Below are 15,364 nucleotides of genomic sequence, written 5' to 3'. Positions count from 1 at the left end.
CATTTTCTTCAGTCCCTGTGATGTTTTGTTTTTGTTTCGGGCTTTAAATTCTGTTTCGTCAGTTAGTAGGTTTTATGACTCAAACCATATCCAGCGCCTACTCCAGTCTGGGTGCTGTGCTTCGTGCCAAAGGCACACATACCTGCTAACGAGAGGTCATGGTCTGGTAGGGGACCCTCTACTCATCAATAATGACAGTGCAGCATAATGAGCGCCATATTGTGTGCAGGCCGCTGGGGGGCGGAAGTGGCTCTGACCGGTACCACGTCCATCACATGACTCTTTGCGTACGAACCTTGCTCAAGTCTCCATCGTCTGAGAAAATAAAGACCAGCTTTCCGTGGTGATCTGGCCCCCACTCACCTAACTTAAGCCTTTTTTCAGCTTCTCTGGTTTTTCTCGCTTTCTCTAAACACTATTTGCCTCAGTTCAGTTATCAGCTCTCCTTTCCCCTCTTCTGTTACCCCCAAATTATCCACATCCTTCAAGGATTCTGTATGAAAGGTACAAATGCAAAGAAGGCATGAAGCCACTGCAAGCCCACAGAGCTACCCTTGTCATCTCATTGCCAAAAGCTAGTTCTAAGCTTAGCCATTGCATCTCTCACGTGATTACCTTACTTTCTGCATCTCTATGTCCCATGTCCTCAGTGAAAATGCGCGAAGGTCAAGACAGGCTTATTCTACTTCTTCCCCTCCCTCCCATGTCCCCTAAACCGAGGATGTGTATATATCAATAGAAGGCACTCAGTAATTATAGGATGAATAAATGAATGAATGTAAGGTAGACTTTGGATTCTAGTTTAAAACTGGACTTGAATGGAATGCAATATTAAGGGATCCGTGGTATTTAATGAGCAAAGGGTAGAGTTCACCCTAATGCCCGACTTTCCGGTGACCTGTGAGACACACGAGCACCCACACACTTGCAGGTGTCATTTCATAATGTTTGGCCCTGAGCTCGTTGCCGTGGAGATGACTTCACTTGACCCGCATCCTCAGTGATGCCACTCTGCACCTCCTGGCAGCAGCAACTGGAACCTTCCTGCCATTGCAGGAAGGACAGCTCCTCTGGTAGCACAGCGTCTCCCTGGAGGAGTGTGCAAGGTCAGGCTGACTTTAGGTCGTTTTTAAAAGACATTCAGCCAGACTTCGAGGAGGAAGTTTCCTTTTTATTCCCTGTTGTCTTGGCACCACACAGAGCTCCTTCGGTTGCCTGCTTTTGCGCGGGATTCACGTGTTCATTGCTCTCGGTGTGGCATTACACAGAATCCAGACATCGTATTTTCCATGTTGTGGTGAGCCCTTGCCCATCAGTCCCACCCGGGGTCCTGGGGTTCAGCTCCCAGGCCACTGCTGCTATCACTCTGTTCAGCTTTTTGCTTTTTTCTATCCACTCTCCTGTGCTCGGCTGCTACCTACGCGCTGAGTGAGGCTCAGCGCTTCATCCCATGTTACCGACGCGGTTACACCCTCTCTGCCCAGCTGTCCCTCCCACCACGTCATCCCACGGACGCCCTGAAGTAAACAGGCAGACGTTTCTCCTGGTCTCGACAAGCGGCTTGCGCAGCTGTCCACCCTGCAGAATACTCCCCTTCCTTTCTTTTCCAGTGAAGTAAAAATATAAGAAAGAGGCTCCCGTCTGCCTGTCCTCACCTTCAAGGCCCGGGTCCAGGTCAACGCTCAGGGTCACTTGTCCCCCGGAGGCACTCAGGGTGTGAGAGGCTCGTGGGCACCAGCCTTCCGTGAATGCACCTGTTGGCCAGCAGCCCTGAGTGTTTGCTAAAAGAAGCGTCCTGGACTTCAGGACGACAAGCTGCCTGGATGGGACTTTGTGACAAGAGCCCTGAGCACAGCATCCTTTTCCTCACTGCCGGTGGGAAGAGCAGGGAACGCCCAGGCTGAGTCGGGTCATTGCCAAAGTTCCTCCTCTGGTCTAGGTTTCTTCTTCCAGACAATTTTATTTGGAGGGGTTCTATGTACTCTCCCTTCCCATCTCTCACCCACCAGAGTTCTTGTGCTCCAGAAATAGGGAGTCATCTGGGAACAGTCAATTTTCTGCTGGCCCGTGATTGCATTTAGTTTGGGATTCACAAGAAGAGAGTAGGTTGTTATTAACCTGGGCCTAGGAACAAAATTGTGTGTGCTAGAGAGAGAGAGGGAGAAAGAGAGAGAGAGAGAGGTGATGTAACCTGTGAGTGGGTGGAAGTACTTTTCTGAGATGGCCCATAGGTCCTCCAGCTTCCCAGAGGGTCCCTGACCTCTTCCAGAGTTTGCAGTCCCGAGTCTGCAGCAATCGCTCCAAGCAGACTGCTTCCACTTTCCACCTACCACCTAAAGCACTAGAGGTGTGATTTGGAGAATACTTTTCTTCCTCACGGAAACAGTCCCTGCAGGTATCAGGTAGGGAGGGAGACGAGGGGGTGGGGCTGTGCTGAATGACATTTGACCTGTCAGCAGGCCTTGCAGGTAAAAGTGATTTTGTCTTTTTATCTGTGGTGAGTGGGATAAAGGGAAACACATCTGCTCCCCTTAGCTGATACCGTAACAGGAGTAATGATAGCAAATACTTACATGTGCACGGCACTCTTCTAAGGTTTTTAGATGTTTATTAAATTCTCACGGTAATCCTATGAAGTGGGTATTATGAGCTACTCTTACAGATGAGGAACGTCAGTTGTAAAGAGATTAATTGCTCGAGCTTCCTGTAAGTAGCAGAGTTGGGATTCGAACCTAGGCCACCTGGTCCCAAGTTTGTGTACTTAAACACGTACAGAATGCTTATAATTATAAGCAGATATTTGCCAAAGGCAAACTTACTGGGATATAAAGTTATATTTGTCTTTTTTGGGGATGGGGATGGTCCCTGGGGTGAGATTATTTTTTTAATTGAAGTATAGTTGATGCACGATATTATATAAACTACAGGTGTACAATATAGTGATTCCCAATTTTTAAAGGTTATACTCCACTTACAGTTACTATAAAATATTGGTGTTGTACGATATATCCTTACAGCTTATTTTATACATAATAGTTTGTACCACTTCCTCCCCCACTTCCCTCTCCCCACTGATAGCCACCAGTTTGTTCTCTATCTCTGGGATTCTGCTGCTTTTTTGTTATATTCACTAGTTTGTTGTATTTTTTAGATTCCATATATAAGTGAGATGATACAGTATTTGCATTTCTCTGTCTGACTTATTTCACTTAGCAGAACGCTCTCCAAGTCCATCCGTGTTGCTGCAGATGACAAGATTTCATTCCTTTTTATGGCTGAGTAGTATTCCATTGTATATAGATACCATATCTTCATTATCCTCAAGTGAGATAGGTGATAGCTTACATTTGGTAGCAAGTTAACGATAAAATATTTCAAATCAGATTGTGCTCCTAACAGTCTAATAGAAACCAGATTTCCAAATACTTTCTTTGGACCCACAAGAAAAAATCAGTATGCAGATCCATCAGGCTTCAGCTGTGGAGCTCAGTGACCAAGCTGCCTCTTCCTCTCCTCACATCTCGGGTGTTGGGCTTCTCAGCCCTGAGAAGCCGCTAGTGTTTTCTCAGCCACGCTTGTGCTCAGAGCTCCCTGGAGCCTCCTAGGAGCCCAGCCCCACACAGGCCGTTGCCCGCCTCCCTCCCTGCTCCACTGTCCAGCCAGACCACTGAGGGTCCTCCTTGCCTTCTGTCGCCTCGCCCAGAGCACGATGAGCCCCAGCATCCTCCCCCTAAGATAGTTTGGAACCCATCCCCCCATCCATACTGAGAACCTCTGCCCTCGTTCGGCCCCCTCATCTACCTGCTGTGGAACCGATCTCAGCTCAGTCCTTCACACACAGCCAGCTGCCCTCCTTCCTCTCTGAAAGCTTTCCAAGATGACGGTGGTCCTGGGAGGCAGCGGCTACTGCTTTCCGTCTCCCTCAGACGAGAAATCAAGGCCTTGAGAAGTTGGACAACTTGCTGAGACGCTGTCTCTAATACACATGAGAGCTGGGGTGAAACTCCAGCCAGTCCGCCTTCAGTGTGCAGGGCTCAGCCCCGCGCTCCAGGGCTCCGGGACAGTGTCACAATGGCCAGCACCTCCGTCCACATGAGCCGGCCCCCTCCCGCCTCTCCAGGCTCGTGGTTCAGCATCCCTGCTCATACCCCTGCTCCAGGAGCACCCGCTGTGTTCTCTGCACGTGCCAAGCTGTGTCCTCCTGTTCCTGCTCTCTGGAATGCCTGCCCTACCTCCTAACCCGGGACACTTGGACTTTTACACTCAGCTCAGGCATCACCTCCCCCAGGGATGCTGGGTCCGAGCTGGCCCTCTAACCCCTGTTTAGATCCTGTGTGTATATCGTTCACATTTCCATCTCAACACTTAAGAGCTCTCAGGCCCAGGGACTATGTCCTTCTGTGCACCCCAGAGCCTAGTACCAAGCCTGGCCCTTGGAATCACATCAATGATGGTCATTGTTCTTTTTTTAATTAAGGTATAACTGACATGTAACATTATATTAGTTTCAGGTGTATACATAATAATTCGCTATTTGCGTACATTTTGAAATGATCAGCACGGTAAGTCTAGTTAGCACCCGTCACCGTACATAGTTACAAATTTTTTTTTCTCATGAGAAGTATTTTTAAGATTTACTCTCTTACCAACTTTCAAATATGCAATGCAGTGTTATTAACTATAGTCACCATGCTGTACATGACATCCCAGGACCTGTTCATTTTATAACTGGAAGTGTGTATCTTTTGACCCCTTTCATCATCAGGATGACGGTCACCTTGAGCTATTTTGTGTGAGTGCCTTGTATCCGCTTCTCTCCATTCTGCCTTGGACGCTAGCACCCCGTGGACAGGCCCTGTGTCTATTTAACTGGCTTCATACAGCAGCTGCCTTGCGGCAGTGCAGGTCGGCTTTAGAAGCGTGTGTAGAAAGATGACGAGGACGTTTGCTTCCTTTGCTTAAGTACAGATGCAAGCCCAGAATCACAGGGCGGCAGTGTGACCGGTGTGCTTCCGGCTTCTACCGCTTCCCTGAGTGCCTCCCCTGCCAATGCAACAGAGATGGAACTGAGCCAGCAGGCTGTGACCTGGGAACAGGGTCTTGCCTCTGCAAGGTAAGACGGAATGTGCAACGCTGGGGACGTTGGCCACTGACCATTGTGGAGGGTCTTCATGCTGAGTCATTGTATAAAAATAGGTGGGAAATGGGATTGACCCAAGATAGATTTCCATAATGACTATAGCACTTTCTAGTCATTCTCATTGGATAGAAATAGTTAGAAACGAAGACCTCCCCCCACACCCCGTCACTGCTCTTGTCCTTTGAAGAGGCCACAGACCTCCTTAAGAATCTGATGACAGATATATACTGTCTTCAGAAAAATCGACACACACGTTTGTCTATAGTTTCAAGAGGTATATGGGTTCCCCTGAAGCCTATTCCTGCCCCATGCACCCCAGGTTAATCATCTCTGCTCCAAGGCATTCTGCAGGGTGTAGGAGAGCCCCCGAGTCCCAGTGGATGTTCTAAAGCGGTAGTAAGTGGGATGAACCCCTTCCCCCATATTGTGAATCCTTCTGGTGCTCTTTCTCTACCTCCAGGTTGCCAAAGGGCATCTTATGAAATTTAGGAAATCCTCTCTTCCATTTGTACATGGTATAAAAGTTTAAATAATTAATGTGAGGGGCTTCCCTGCTGACGCAGTGGTTGAGGGTCCGCCTGCCGATGCAGGGGACGCAGGTTCGTGCCCCGGTCTGGAAAGATCCCACATGCCGCAGAGCGGCTGGGCCCATGAGCCATGGCTGCTGAGCCTGCGCGTCCAGAGCCTGTGCTCTGCAATGGGAGAGGCCACAGCAGTGAGAGGCCTGCGTACCGCCAAAAAAAAAAAAAAAAAAGTGTAAATCATTAATGTGGTAAAAAGCTGAACAGCCATGTAACTTTGGATGCTTTGTTAGCATCCATGTTCTGTCATCTTAGGTTGATACTTAATTTGTGCACTTAGATCTCTTCAATCAGAGAACCTTTAGAAGGAATGACCTCTTGTTTCATGTTTTTCTTCAATAGGAAAATGTGGAAGGTACAAAATGTAACGTGTGTCAGGAAGGGTCATTCTACCTGGACCCAGCGAACCCCAAAGGTTGTACCAGCTGCTTTTGTTTCGGAGTCAGTCATCGTTGTCACAGCTCACATAAGAGGAGAGCTAAGGTGGGCAGGGCATTAGACTCCTTTTGTTTTTATTTAGTACTTCCAAATGAGGAAGTAATGCATTGGCATGAAACGTGAAGGGTTGTGGAGTTTTTTAGCATCTTGCTTGGTTAGAATGTTAAGCGTTGTGCTCGCTGGTCCTCAGCCTGCAGTGTTCTGTCCCCAGATGTCCTCATGTCCCTCAGTTCATCAGCTCTCTGCTCAAGTGCTTAGAGACGCCATCCCTCACTCTGTGGTTTCACCCTTCTCTGTGTACTTCATAGCGTGTATCACAGTTCTAAAGGTTGTCTATTATGTATCTATTTTCTCCACCACTCACATGTAAGCTCCTTGATACAATCCCAGTGCCTTGAGCAGGATCTGGAACGTAGTAGATGCTCAATAAAAACTCATTAAATAAATGGAGTTAGTTGTTCCTGCCCCTCATTTCTTCTTATCTGCTTATCTTCCTGTTTTACTTTCCTTCTCACCTGTTTTAAAATTAACTCCAGGAGGGGCTTCCCTGGTGGCGCGGTGGTTGGGAATCTGCCTGCCAATGCAGCGGACACGGGTTCGAGCCCTGGTCCGGGAAGATCCCACATGCTGCAGAGCAACGAGTAGCCCCCGGCTCGCTGCAACTATAGAAAGCCAGCGCGCAGCAATGAAGACCCAAAGCAGCCAAAAATAAATGAATAAATAAATTAATTAAAAAAAATTAACTCCAGGAAACTAAAACTTTTGTTGCCTTCATGATTCCATGAAACATTAGTCTCATGATTGCTTTCTTGTGTGACATGTCTTAACGTCCAGCAAGTATTCAAAGAAAGATTATTTTCTCTATTTTACTGCCTGTCTCCTGAAAGGAATGCAGGCTTGTAATGGGGAAAAAAAAAAATTAGTTTGTAAATCCACCCTGAAGTCTCCTCTTCTTACCCTCAGGGGAACCCAGAAGCATTATTCTGACTCTATGTCTTGTCAGTTCCTTCTTTTTCTTCCCCTCATAGTTTAACTCCTGGCTTCCTTTGTGATCTGGGGAATATTTAATTTTGATGCTCCTTGGGACTTCCCTGGCGGTCCAGTGGCTAAGACTCCGTGCTCCCAATGCAGGGGGCCTGGGTTCAATCCCTGGTCAGGGGACTAGATCCCACATGCCACAACTAAGAGTTCTCATGCTGCAACTAAAGATCCTGCCTGCCGCAACTTAAGACCCAACACAGTCCAATAAGTAAATAAATATTTTAAAATAATAATAATTTTGACGCTCCATTTAGAGAAAAATAATGACAGCAGTCCACTGTATTCCACATCACATTTTCTAAGGAGCTCACCATTAAAATGTGCCCACAGTCCTAGTTATTATTCACACCCTTATTTGTGTATTATTTGAATATTTTTTGAACACCTACTAAATGTCAGGAACCAGGATGCGTGCTGGGCTACAAGGATAAGTCCCACGTGCGTCTGGTCGCTACCCTTTGAGAATTTCTAGTTGTGATAGGTCAGGTGGGCAAGTGGGGGCTGAGTGGGAGTGGGCTCCCTCACTGGAGTCAGACACGAGAGGAGATACCGGAGGGAAGCCTTTGAAGTAAGGTGGCTGCCCCACAGCTCTTTCTACTCTGCATAATTCAGCCATCGTCAAAGATGCCATGGGTACACGTTTCCATCCATTGCCTCTGTGTTTCAGTTTGTGGATATGATGGGCTGGCGCCTGGAGACGGCGGACGGAGTGGACATCCCCATCTCCTTCAACCCGGGCAGCAGCAGCGTGGTGGCTGACCTCCAGGAGCTGCCCTCAACGGTTCACAGTGCGTCGTGGGTCGCCCCTGCTTCCTACTTGGGGGACAAGGTAACCAAGTCCTGCTGTTCTCCCACGCTCTTGCTGGACCTCCTCCATCACTGCACGGGCACCATCTACTGGATGTCTGGAAGGAAGGTTCTGGAAGTTCAGGTTACTAAAACTGAAGAACTTCGGTTAATCACAAATGCAGAAGATGGAGAGGCTGAGGGTGTATGGGCCTCAGGGGCCCACATAGTTGCTGACCAACAAAGGAAATCCTGCACCAGGTTCTTCCTGATTTTCACTTAATGCCAAAGAAATTTCCTCTGGGGAAGTAACCATTTAAATAATATCTGCCGCGAATGGCACACGTATGCTTTTAAATGCCAATGCTGAGAATGCTTTGTTTTAAAGCAGAAGAAGGGCCCCTTGTCAGGAAAACAAAAGCTGAGAAGTGACTCATGAGTTTATTAAAAGAGGCACAGGATCCAGTGACAGCACGGCTTTCATTAGTAGAGTCACGTGTGGTCATGAATACATTTTATTTCTTTTTTTAAAGTTTTTATTGGAGTATAGTTGATTGACAATGTTGTGTTAGTTTCAGGTGTACAGCAGAGTGGATCAGTCATACATTTACATATACCACTCTTTCTTTAGATCCTTTTCCCATAAAGGTCATTACAGAGTATTGAGTAGAGTTCCCTGTGCTGTACAGTAAGTCCTTATTCGTTATCTATTTTATACGTAGTAGTGTGTATATGTCACAGATGTAAAAAACAAACTTATGGTTACCAAGGGGGGAAGGGGGAGAAGAGGGATAAACTGGGAGACTGGGAGTCACGTGTGGTTAGACGCTCCTTGGGGAGCTTATAAAGGAGTTGCTTTTCCTTTGCTGCGTAAGTTATTATTCCAGGACCTGACCACCTACACTCATTTATATGGACAGAAGTAGAAACATCCTCAGGTGATATATGCGCCTGGTGGCCCAGGATAGAGCTTTGGAGAAAGGGTGGATTTCACAGAGCCCAGCCCAGGCCATGCCGTAGTCTCACATCTACAATGACTAAATACTCGTCCCTTGTCAGCCTGAGCTCTCTGATTCTGTCTTCAGGTTGAAGGACTATGGATTTTGACCTCTGAGTATGGGGAATGTTGCTCCTCTCCTATAACCCCACTTCTCCCTCATGTGATATGCCTCTTCACGTCCACATGGCGAGCCCTGTACTTACTGGTCATCTAGTCCTGGCTAACAAATGACCCACAAACTTGGAAGCTTAAAGCAACAGACCGTCATTTTCTTGCCCAGTTTCCATGGATCAGGAATCCAGGAGTGGATGGCCCAGGGTCGTTCATGCGGTTGTGGTCAAGATGTCAGCCAGGGCTGCAGGCATCTGGGACTGGAGGAGCCACTTCCAAGCTCACCGGCGTGGTTGTCAGCAGGCCAGTGTTCCTTGCTGGCTGGTGGTCAGAGGCTTCAGTTCCTATTCACATGAGGCCCACCGCAGGCTGCCTGAGGGTCCTCATGACATGGCAGCTGGCTTCCTCCAAAGCAAATGAGGGAGAGAGAAAGAGGTGGGTGGGAGGGGAGAGGAGAGAGAAAGAGACAGGGAGGGAGAGCAACGTTTTTGTAACCTAATTTCAGAAATGACACACCGTCACTTCTAACATATTTTGTTCGTTAGAACCCAGTCACAAAGCCCAGCTCACACTCCGGGAGGAGAATTAAGCTCCACCTCTTGAAAGCAAGAATATCAAAGGATACGTAGACATATCTTTAACCTCCTCAGTCCATCAGAAAGGCAAAACTTAATCTCAATAAGATGATTCAAGATGTGACCTCGGAATACTTCCAGATTCTAAGGTCATAACTCTGTGAAGCTGTGTAGGCTGTAGCTTCTAGGGAAGCACTTCAGTGGATTGGGGGCCCTGCAGGGCTGCCCCTCCTCCCTGCACCAGATTATGTGCATCTCCAATAAGGGTATTTTGTCTGCCTTCCCTGAGATGATGTTGCCTCTGATTTCCATCCTTCGGTCACTCCTTCCTTCTTGATCAGTTTTTACTTTAAGGGTGGGAGATATCAGGACCAGAGGTGAAGTCGCTGTCTAAAAAACCCATGATCATTCACCTCCATGTTTCCACCACCGGCATGCTGCGGAGGCAGCACTGAGAGGAGGCCCGTATACCTGGTGGTACAGGCGGACATGGCTTATGCATCTAGGAGAATGCAGAATCACTTAGGAAATATGCACCATGTGCCCTCAGGGGAAGCTGTTTTTTTGTTTTGTTTTGTTTTATGGTACGCAGGCCTCTCACTGTTCTGGCCTCTCCCGTTGCGGAGCACAGGCTCCGGACGCGCAGGCCCAGCGGCCATGGCTCCCGGGCCCAGCCGCTCAGCGGCATGTGGGATCTTCCCGGACCGGGGCACGAACCCGTGTCCCCTGCATCGGCAGGCGGACTCTCAACCACTGCGCCACCAGGGAAGCCCGGGAAGTTTTTTTTTTTTGACAATTTATTTTTAGAGGTTCATTTTGTAACTGATAGATGTTAACCAAGTTTCTCCATTAAATAGGAAAGCAATGGCCTAGATTTCTTAGAATAGCCGTGGATTAAATAGACATTTTGGTTTAGTCATCATCTAGAATAAAAGGATCTTATTTGTTTCTGCGTGACTATTTTTCTTTTTAACAGAAGTATCTTCTTGCTTGTAAAACTAAATCATGTTCACGTTAAACATTTTAATTGATATAAAATGGCAGAAAGTAGAAAGTTAAAATGCCATCTTCAATTCCACTCAGTAGAAATGACCACTGTTAACAGGCTGATTGTGTATCTTTCCAGATCTATGTGCCAGTGTACTTCGTAGATGAGTTAATGTTGCCATGTTCTCTTTTAATGCTTGTGCTATTAATCCTACTATTTCAATTTCAGGTTTCCTCATATGGTGGCTACCTCACCTACCAAATGAAGTCCTTCGGACTGCCTGGTGACATGGTTCTTCTGGAAAAGAAGCCAGATGTGCAGCTCACCGTAGGTGTCAGAACACGACCCAAGTAGCAGAAAGTGGCGGTTGCAATTGGTGCCAATCCAATTTTAGGACATCTTGATAAGTGGCCTACAGAAAGTTTGGATTAAGTCATTTCCAATATTTTGTAGTAACTCAAAGGGAAGTTTAGAGCATGTAGCACCTCCTCAGGGTCCTTGGTCCCTGACCATCCCAGCCCCAAATGGTTTCTCTTTTCTTCCCTTGCAAAGAACTTAACCATCTCTCACTTGGCGTCTCACAATCACTGCCTCATCATAAACTTGTTTTATGTTTCTATCTTTCAATTTTGTCTGACATTTTTGAGACCTCCCTGTTTGCAAAGTCACATTGCTGGGCTCGTAAAGGACAGGTAATCCCTGTCCTCAAAAAAAAGTGTAACCAGGGGCTTTCCTGGTGGTGCAGTGGTTGAGAGTCCGCCTGCCGATGCAGGGGACACGGGTTCGTGCCCCGGTCCGAGAGGATCCCACGTGCTGTGGAGCGGCTGGGCCCGTGAGCCATGGCCGCTGAGCCTGCGCGTCCAGAGCCTGTGCTCCGCAACGGGAGAGGCCACAGCAGTGAGAGGCCCGCGTACCAAAAAAAAAATAAAGTGTAACCAGGAGGGGAGATGAAAGAAATGACCAAAGACCTACAGTCCACTGAACAGTAAGCCTTTGAGTCCAGACAAGACTCCGTGGGAGCTGGAGTCCAAGAGGGGGCTTATGTAGTTGGTGCCCTCAGAAGACTTCATGGAAAAGGTTAGTTTTGAGCCACGCCTTTAAGAATGAGCGTGAGAGGAGAAACACCCTTCCCCTTCCCTGGCAGAGAGTAAGCTGAACCTAGGCAGAGGAGCAGCGCCCCAGGGGTGAGCAGTCCAAGTGGGCTGTGTTATCAGCACGTGCTGGGCCATTGAAAACAAGCCCAGAAGTGTAGGAAGGGGGGTGTTTAATGCCATGATGAGGAATTTGGCCTGAGGTAGACGGTGGGGAGCCCCTTCGGTTCTATGTGCTGGGCACACAGTCCAGAACTGCAGTCTGGAAAATCTTGAGGTAAGGGGTGATATCGCATCCTGCATTGAATCCCCTACAACGTACAGAACCTCGCACATGGGGTGAGGTGCCGTAGCCTGAACTTGTGCTATAATTAATGCGCTGCAATTCCAGCTTCCTGAAGGGTTTTCCTGTGTCATTCACGGTATAAGAGGGGACTGGAAAATCCCACGTGCCTCATCCCAGATGAGGGCCTCGCATTCTGGTAGCTTTTTGTGTTGAGGCGCGGCCGTGTTGTGTTTTGTTTCTACTGGCACCCAAGTGTATTGAACTGTTGTTTTAAAAGGTTCTCAAAGGAACCTTTGCAAAACAGCTTGAAAAGGAAGCACTCAAGATTTCAGAGTTATAGTCTACGGAAAAATAGTTCCATGGTAAGAATACTGTTATGACATGTTGTATTTCAGCTTCATTATTTTTGCAGAGCATCTCAAACTCAGGCCATTAGTATGCCTGTATTTTAATGCAGACTGTTGGAATTCATGGAGAAGTAATGACCAAAATTTCTTCTTAATTTATCTTCAAACATGGAAAGTAATTTAGGCTCATGAAACATTTACTCCGCTGCTTTGCTCCAAACCACTGAAGTTAAAAGCCTATGGGCACGTTTCTTAGATTAAGGTTTTCAATTAGTGATCGCAGATAATGCTTTTCTTCCTGAAAACTGGCTCTAATGAATGAAACCCTTTGGGGTTTGGTGCTACGACAGAAAAGCTGTACTTGTGTGTGTGGGTGTGGAGTGAGAGTGCTGCTTGTGGGTGCTGACCCTCCCATTGGACCCTCGAGAGCCACCGTAATGGGGACGGGGGTGCGGAGGCTAAGTGAGCAGGGTCCTGCAGGGTATGGGCTGCAGGGCTAATTCCTCCCCCATATGCCAGCTCTGCTGCTCCCTATCTATGCAGGCTGCACAGGCAGCCTCGCCAACCTTCTACCCTCCCCGCCCTCCCCACTAACCCACGCCCAAAGCACTTTCTCGCTACCCATGCGGTCCTGTAGGCAGTAAGGAAACCAGCACCTCATGCATTGACTACAAAGCATCATTTTTTAAAAAAAACTGTTTCCATCTTTTTAAGCCACTTTCAGTCAAGAGAATTTTCCTCGTTTCCTATTTGTGAAAATGAACCGTGTTAGGGCTTATTATTCCATTTCCACGTTACTGCTCCTTTTGCCAGTCAGTTCATTTTGCAGCTACTCTTTTAGAATCAGGCATCTCACGTAATGCAGATCCATAGACGTCTGTTCCTAGATCAGTCATAAACCTCAAAATATCCCATCCAAGCCACTAACACATTCATGTGTTTCTTTAAACAGGGTCAGCACATGTCCGTCATCTATGAGGGGCCGAATGACCCCCGGCCAGACCGGCTGCATCATGGGCGAGTGCAGGTGGTAGAGGTAATGGAAAAGCAAACATGAAATTCTTCTTGATGAGCCTTTTTGTCCCACGATTTAGTTCTTTCAAAGAGTTGTTTTTCTGACTTATTTTATGAATTTAAAATATTAACTATATTTATATAAATGTAATTTAGATATCTAAATTAAAAATATAAATTATATAAAATATTACAGGGCTCCATCCTCACAGGGCTTTGTTGAACCATCTTTATGGGACTTACCACTGTCTCTCCTGTTTTACACCTAAGTATCCTTGTTTTGTAACCTCTGTGAGTCTGTAAATGCTACAATATAGCTCCCTGTCATCCTCAGGCCTCCCTCAGTGCCTGGGACCTGGTGACTGTCCAACAAATGCTTGGGGTGAATAAAAAGAAAAGTCACAAAAACATCTAACACCAGAAGAAGTAAGAATAATATAGCTAAATGAAGGAAAAAGCTCATCGAATTATAAAGCTTTGTATTAAACCTACATGGTTACAATTATTCCTTTAGAGTGTTCCAATTATATTATTAAATACGTCCAGTGAGGATTAGTAAATATATCCTCAAGGTGATACTTTTTCAAGTACCTTGAACTCCCAGACACATTGTAACATTTCTGTACTGGTCCACGCATGCATACAATGGAGTACTATTTGGCAATAAATGGAACAAAGTATGCATACTTTCCACACTGTGGATGAACCTCAAAAACATTATACTGAAGGAAAGAAACAAGACACAAAAGCCCATCTATTATGTGATTCTGTTTATATGAGAGAGGTGATGCCAGCAAAAATGGTGAAGAACCTGTTTTTCCTCCAGAAAAGCAATGTGGCAGAAATGGTCAAAATCAACTATTTTAGAACTCTGACAGTTAACCAAAGGCTAGTGGAACCTGAAAAGCATTTATTCAAGAAAAATGGCTGAATCTTTTTCCAGTAAATGCACACTACTCCATGATCTGCAGTTGGTTGAATTTGCGAATTTGTAACCACCGGTGTGGAGAACCAACTGTGAAGTTATACGCAGAATTTTGACTGCTCATAAGGTTGGCGCCCACATTATTCAAGGGTCAACTCTATGTTCAAAAGAACTGGAAAGAGGAGTTTGAAGATATTTGCACACCCATGTTCATTGCAGCACTATTCGCGATAGCCAAAAGGTAGAAGCAACTGAAATGTCTATTGACAGGTGAATGGATGAAGAAAATGTGGCATGTACATACACTGGAATATGATCCAGCCTTCAAAAAGAAGAAAGCCTTGTCACATGCTAGAACATGAATGAAACTTGAGGACAGTACACTAACTGAAATAAGCAAGTCACAAAAAGACAAATACTGTGCGATTCCACTTGTATGAGGTATTTAAAGTACTCAGATTCAGGGCTTCCCTGGTGGCACAGTGGTTGAGAGTCCACCTGCCAATGCAGGGGACGCGGGTTCGGGCCCTGGTCCGGGAAGATCCCACATGCCGCGGGGCAACTGGGCCCGTGAGCCACAACTACTGAGCCTGTGCGTCTGGAGCCCGTGCTCCGCAACAAGAGAGGCCATGACAGTGAGAGGCCCGCGCACCGCAATGAAGAGTGGCCCCGGCTCGCTGCAACTAGAGAAAGCCCTTGCACAGAAATGAAGACTCAACACAGCCAAAAATAAATAAATTAAAATAAATTAAAAAAAAAATTATAAAGTACTCAGATTCAGGGCTTCCCTTGTGGCACGGTGGTTAAGAATCCACCTGCCAATGCAGGGGACACGGGTTAAAGCCCTGGTCTGGGAAGATCCCACATGCCGCAGAGCAACTAAGCCCGTGCACCACAAATACTGAGCCCGCGCTCTAGAGCCCGTGAGCCACAACTACTGAAGCCCGCGCGCCTAGAGCCCATGCTCTGCAACAAGAGAAGCCACCCAATGAGAGACCTGTGCAACGGAACGAAGAGTAGCCCCCGCTCGCCGCAACTAGA

The 15,364-nt window shown here is 46.9% G+C and overlaps 1 protein-coding gene across 1 annotated transcript in view; it reads left to right on the top strand.

The window, feature by feature from the left end:
- Positions 1 to 15,364, top strand: part of LAMA3 (laminin subunit alpha 3) — a 241,953-nt gene that overhangs the window by 147,322 nt on the left and 79,267 nt on the right. Inside the window, exons 33-37 of the mRNA XM_079943103.1 lie at positions 4,969 to 5,113; positions 6,064 to 6,204; positions 7,868 to 8,029; positions 10,889 to 10,987; positions 13,337 to 13,420. Coding sequence (XP_079799229.1) covers positions 4,969 to 5,113; positions 6,064 to 6,204; positions 7,868 to 8,029; positions 10,889 to 10,987; positions 13,337 to 13,420 — 631 coding nt within the window. The remainder of the gene's footprint in view (positions 1 to 4,968; positions 5,114 to 6,063; positions 6,205 to 7,867; positions 8,030 to 10,888; positions 10,988 to 13,336; positions 13,421 to 15,364) is intronic.

Source organism: Stenella coeruleoalba (assembly GCF_951394435.1).
Source record: "Stenella coeruleoalba genome assembly, chromosome: 14".
Lineage (NCBI taxonomy): Eukaryota > Metazoa > Chordata > Mammalia > Artiodactyla > Delphinidae > Stenella > Stenella coeruleoalba.
Note: the sequence above shows the minus strand (reverse complement) of the source record. Positions and strands in the feature narration are given on the sequence as shown.